Here is a 6,000-nt window from a genome sequence, read left to right on the forward strand (position 1 = left end):
CTGCAACGATTGTGTATGGTTAACCACACTCCTCACTATCAATCAATCAATCAATCAATCATTCGCATTTATAAAGCGCGCTACTCACCCATAAAGGGTCTCAAGGCGCTGGGGGGGGGGGGGGGGGGCAGTGCTCGAAGAGCCAGGTCTTGAGCTGCCTTCTGAAGGAGAGGTGGTCAGGTATGGCGCGAAGGTGGCTGGGCAGCGAGTTCCAGGTCTTCGCTGCCAAGAAGGAGAAGGATCTTCCTCCGGCGGTGGCTTTGCGGATGCGGGGTACAGCTGCCAGGGCCTGACCGGCGGAACGTAGAGTGCGCGGGGGGTGTAGAAGGAGACGCGGCTGTTGATCAGTTTGGGTCCGAGGTTGTGGAGGGCTTTGTGTGCGTGGGTCAGGAGTCGGAAGGTAATCCTCTTGTTGATGGGGAGCCAGTGGAGTTTTCTCAGGTGTCCGGAGATGTGGTGGTGGCGAGGGATGTCCAGGATGAGTCTCGCGGCGGCATTCTGGATTCGTTGGAGTTTTCTCATCAGTTTGTTGGTGATGCCGGCGTACAGGGTGTTCCCGTAGTCCAGGCGACTGGCTACGAGGGCGTGGGTGACGGTCTTCCTGGTGTCGGTGGGGATCCAGCGGAAGATCTTGCGGAGCATGCGGAGGGTGTTGAAGCATGCCGAGGTCACCGCGTTCACCTGCCTGGTCATGGAGAGTGATGAGTCCAAGATGAAGCCGAGGTTGCGTGCGTGGTCGGTGGGTTGGGGAGTGCTGCCTAGGGCGGGGGGCCACCAGGAGTCGTCCCATGCGGTGGGAGTGGGGCCGAGGATGAGGACCTCCGTCTTGTCTGCGTTCAGTTTCAGACGGCTGTCTGTCATCCAGTTCGCCACTTCCTTCATTCCTTCGTGAAGTTTGGTTCGGGCTGCGGTGGGATTGTTAGTGAGGGAAAGGATGAGCTGGGTGTCGTCGGCGTATGATATTATGTTGAGTACGTGGTTGCGTGCGATGTTTGCCAGGGGGGTCATGTAGACGTTGAAGAGAGTGGGGCTGAGGGAAGATCCTTGGGGTACGCCGCAGATGATTTCCGTGGCTGTCAATCTGAAGGGGGGGGGGGGGGAGGGCGGACTCTCTGGGTCCTGCCGGAGAGGAAGGAGATGATCCATTCGAGGGCCTTGCCTCTGATGCCGGCGTTGCTGAGGCGTCGTATCAGGGTGCGGTGGCAGACCGTGTTGAAGGCTGCAGAGAGGTCCAGTAGTATGAGGGCCACGGTCTCACCCTTGTCGGTCAGGGCTCTGATGTCGTCCGTGGCTGCGATGAGGGCGGTTTCGGTGCTGTGGTTGGCTCTGAAACCGAACTGTGTGGGGTCGAGGTAGTCGTGGGTTTCCAGGGCGATGGTGAGTTGCGAGTTGACAATTTTCTCAATCACTTTGGCGGGGAACGGCAGGAGAGAGATGGGTCTGAAGTTTTTGAGATCGGTGGGGTCTGCTGTGGGCTTCTTCAGGAGGGCGTTGAGCTCTGCGTGCTTCCAGCTCTCCGGGAAGGTGGCGGTGGTGAGGAAGGCGTTGATGACGTCCCGAAGGTGTGGTGCTATGATGTCGTCGGCCCTGTTGTAGATGTGGTGCGGGCAGGGATCCGATGGGGAGCCGGAGTGGATCGAATTCATGGCGCGGGTGGTCTCCTCGGTGGTGGTTGGGCTCCAGTTGAGGATGGTGGTGATCTCGTTGGCGGGTTCTGGGGGGGGGGGGTTTGCGTCGGCGGTCGGGAAGCTGTTGTATATGTTGGTGATTTTCTGGTGGAAGAAGGTCGCGAGGGAGTCGCAGAGGTCCTGTGATGGAGGGATGGAGTTGTTTTCTGCGTCCGGGTTGGAGAGCTCTTTGATGATGCCAAAAAGTTCCTTGCTGTTGTGGGCGTTGTTGTCCAGTCTATTCCGGTAGGCGGTTTTTCGTGCGGCGCGGAGGTGTTGGTGATGTTGGCGGGTGGCGTCCTTGAGAGCTGAGAGGTTCTCTTCGGTCTGGTTGAGGCGCCACGTCTTCTCTCGGGTGCGGCATTCTTTCTTGGAGTCTTTGAGGTCGGGTGAACCATGAGTTTTTCTTGTGGTTGTTGGTGCTGGCTTGAGTCTTCAGGGGGGCCAGGAGGTTTGCACAGTCGGAGAGCCAGTTGGTGAGGTTGTTGGCGGCTTCGTTTGGGTCGGTGGTGCCGGTGGGTTGGTTCTGGGAGAGGGTTGCTGCGATCTGTTCCGTGGTGATACGGTTCCAGTGTCTTCTTGGTGGTTGCTGAGTGTGGTGATGCACGGTGGTCTTCTTGAAGCTGAAGTGGACGCAGCTGTGGTCCGACCAGGTGAGTTCGGTGGTGTGGTTGAAGGTGACGTGTCTGCTGGAGGAGAAGATGGGGTCGAGCGTATGTCCGGCGTAGTGGGTGGGGGTGTTGACAAGCTGATTCAGTCCCAGGTTGGCGAGGTTGTCCAGGAGGGCGGTGGTGTTGTTGTCGGTGGGGTTCTCTAGGTGAAAGTTGAGGTCTCCTAGGAGGATGTAGTTGGTGGAGGAGAGTGCGTGAGGGTTGACGAAGTCTGCGATGTCTTCAGTGAACTTGGAGCGAGGTCCTGGTGGTCTGTACATGAGGGTGCCTCTGAGGGTGGTCTTGGGGTCGCTGTGGATCGTGAAGTGGAGATGTTCGGCGTCGGGGAATGAGTTGTCGGTGTCGGTTGTGACTCGGATGGAGTTTTTGTGCGCGATGGCGATGCCTCCTCCGATGTGGTTGGTGCGGTCTCTCCGGATGATTTTATAGCCGTCGGGGATGGCTATGGCGATGTTGGGTGCCGAGGTGGGTTTCATCCAGGTCTCGGTGAGGAAGGCGATGTCCGGGTTCGTAGAGTTGATGTGGTTCCACAGTTCGATGGCGTGCCTGTGGACGGATCGGGTGTTGATCAGGATGCAGTGGAGGTTGTTTCCGGGGGCGTTGTTCTCGGCGGGAGCGGAGTGGGTCCGATGGCAGGAGTAGTGGCAGTTGTTGCAGGTGAAGGATCCGTGGGTCCGTTTCGGGGTGGCGCGGTAGCAGCCCGGCGTGCGGCCGGGGTTGAGGCTGGTGAGGATGGCGGAGTCGTAGGTCAGGCGGGGGGGCGGGGACCAGGGGTTCGGGCGCTGGGCGCGGTCCAGGCGCAGACAGGCTTGCCTTAGGCGCGCCTTCGGCGCGCCAGCGGCGCGGCCGCCATTTAAGGGGGTAGCCGGGGGGCGGGGTGAGCTGGGAGGCGGGAGGAGGGCGGGTAGGCGGGAAAAGCGGCAAAAGGCGAAGGCGGAAAAAAGCGGCGCAGAGAGGCCTAAAGGACGAGGCGGCCTCAAAAAAGCGGGAAAAACGGACGGCGAGGGGGGGAAAAACGGCGAGTGGGACAGAAGGCACAGTCTTACAGGGGTACAGAAGGCAATAAACGGGGGGGGGGGCAATCATACGAGGATACAAAATGCAAAAAGGGGGGAGAGGGGAGCACGCAAGGATACAGGAAGCAAAAGGGGGGGCGCGATCACACTGGGGTACAGAATGCAAACAGGGGATCACAAGCACACAGGATACAGAAGGCAGAGGGGGTAACAGGCGGATCAGCAAGCAGAAGGAGGAGAAGGCAACACACAAGAGCTGGTGGCGCTGCGGGGACAGGGGAGCGACCTACCCTGAGGTCAAGGGTCACCGAGTCCAAAGGTCAGTTGACCTTGATGAAGCGTTTTTGGTCTCTGTGAAGGGTGAGGGAAAACGTGTTAATAGGTCCACAAGGGGTTCTTGGCTACAGATAGCTAAAAAGTGTCTGAAAGATGAGACCTAAAAAAGAGAGGCTGCAAAAGGACAAAAGAGAGGCTGCAAAAGGACAAAAAAGTGGCATATCCAACCAGCGTATAATCTGCACCGTGTACAAAGAGAGCAGAGGCAGACACACGTGCATTTGCTCCTGTCATACGGTCTCCGCCTAATGATGCCATGATGCTCTAAATACCCAATTCCAAGAAAAAACACAAACTCACTGGGGACAACAGATAGTCCTTTACTTACACATCCAGAGGTTTTCATAAGCAATACAGTGTTTCATGGCTGTAACAGCAACAGAACTTTCTGGTCTATATAAAAGTATTCATTACATATCCTAACACATCAGTCTTCCAGACACCTTAGCAGACAAGTGATAGCATCGAAGGTTATGTGGCAGGTAATCATAACAAGTGACCTCTAGCACACCACTCACCGTTGGGCACAACACTACAAAACCACACAAGTGATTCGCATCAACAAGTTGGGTGTCTTAGGTCATGGAAACTAAAGCAGCCTCTTTTGGCACGGACACCAATATGCAGAAAAGCATACGACAGAGACAAAAGGTTACTAAATAAAATCTTAAATATCCAGTTGTAATGCTTCCAGACATACTAATGTACAATCAACGACAATCCCAGATCGGTAAAGGTAACCCAGAATTCGACAGCGTCACGCAACTATATATAACCCTGAAAATAAACATATAGTCCTAGAACAGGAAACGGTGCTTTCTCGGCATACAACAGATCAGGATGTTCCAAATATGTAAAGACAATTCCAAACGATACTTCCGTGTGTGAGCGATAATTATTTCTCACACCTGTATTATGTTCGCTGCTCTCGGGTCTTGTCGTCCGTGTGACAACACTAACCACCACTGACTGGTCACTTCTCAACGATTGTCCCCACCTCACCTCAAGTTGACACCTCCACCTCCTGCAGCACGTCTGACCATCAGAGGCCCATGCCAAACCCAACTACAGGTTCGTCACAACCGCCCCTGACATCAACCCCATAACACTGCACGCCCATGGACAAGTGGCTGTTTGGCTTTACCAGACTCCGATGTGGGCCACTCTAATCGCACAGGCACTACCTGATCCAGAACTCGAATAAGGGACGACCTCAACCAACGGTAGCCCAAGTAATTATTTAATTCACATGGTTCAGTACTAACCGGAGCTGCGGCGGCCGCTCTGTGAGGCTGCACTCTTCGGTGGCTCGGGGCCCCTCTGCTGCGGGTAGCGGGCTTCCTCCGGCGCTCCCCGCGCGGCTTCATACTGTCATTGACACAAGCAGCCCCATGCACACCGAGTAACCACTTCCGGTTACACAACACCGAGCGCCCGACATGGAAAGAGAAGAAGGACTGACAATATTTTACCGGCATAAAAGTGAGGGAGGAGTCACGTCGGCAAGCGCCATTTTAGATTTCAGTAACGGTGAATTGAGTGTGGAGAACCACGAGATACGGTGTTGTTCACTCCTTTTAAAAGTAAATTAAATAGAACTTTTTTTCAGCAGGAATAGGGCAAATTGTTAATGTTCATGCATTATGGTCATAAGTGAAATATTCTGTGGTACTCCTCGAATATATTTACCGAAAAAAACATTTTTGTAGTCAAACGCCCTCGAGCCTTACCCAATGTGGTGTTTAAGACACAGGAGGCCGTCACTTCGCTGCCACCATTAAACCGGTGGCCCGGAGGTGCCGCTGTTGTACTTCCATACCCATTGCAGAAGAGAACACGGCGCGCCCTTTAGTCCTCACAAACGCGCGCTCATCGAGCCAGTTTAACGCCATCGACTACCAAAGTGGAAATACATAAAGGCCGTTTTTCCATTATGAACAGTGTCAAAAACACAGTCTTTGAAGAACCACGGGTTTTATCACAATAAGCAGCCCACACATTGCTAAAAATAAAAATGGGAATCGCCTACTGTTAGTTGAAACATTCACGTTTTGAGAAAAGCGTATATATTTCCCCCCCCCCAAAAAAAAAGTATACGGTTAATCCAGTGAGCTTTTTAATACTTCGCTTTAGGCGACCATTTCTTCGTTCTCTGTGTGCCATTCTGGAGTTCACTGTCGGACACCTTTATGGTGCACGCCGTGAATGCATCCTGTATGAAAATGCACTATGTAAACTACTGGGTTAAACCAGCCTATGCGGATAAAATGGGGAGCGTTCAATGCCCGAAGGATTGATGCCGAGTCAGAT

The 6,000-nt window shown here is 54.2% G+C and overlaps 1 protein-coding gene across 2 annotated transcripts in view; it reads right to left on the minus strand.

Moving 5' to 3' along the window:
• The window catches only part of TOPORS (TOP1 binding arginine/serine rich protein, E3 ubiquitin ligase), a 43,320-nt gene extending 37,777 nt beyond the window's left edge, over positions 1-5,543 (minus strand). The window contains exon 1 of one of the 2 annotated variants that reach the window (XM_069239716.1): positions 5,421-5,543. Coding sequence is in view for 1 of the 2 variants with exons in the window: in XM_069239709.1 (XP_069095810.1) it covers positions 4,956-5,057 (102 nt within the window). In the remaining variant the exon portion in view is untranslated. Of the gene's footprint in view, positions 1-4,955; positions 5,105-5,420 lie in introns of those variants that run through there. The other variant, XM_069239709.1, reaches the window with a different exon arrangement.
• Between the last annotated feature and the right edge of the window lie 457 nt (positions 5,544-6,000).

The sequence above is a fragment of the Pleurodeles waltl genome, chromosome 1_2, assembly GCF_031143425.1.
Source record: "Pleurodeles waltl isolate 20211129_DDA chromosome 1_2, aPleWal1.hap1.20221129, whole genome shotgun sequence".
Classification (NCBI taxonomy): Eukaryota; Metazoa; Chordata; class Amphibia; order Caudata; family Salamandridae; genus Pleurodeles; species Pleurodeles waltl.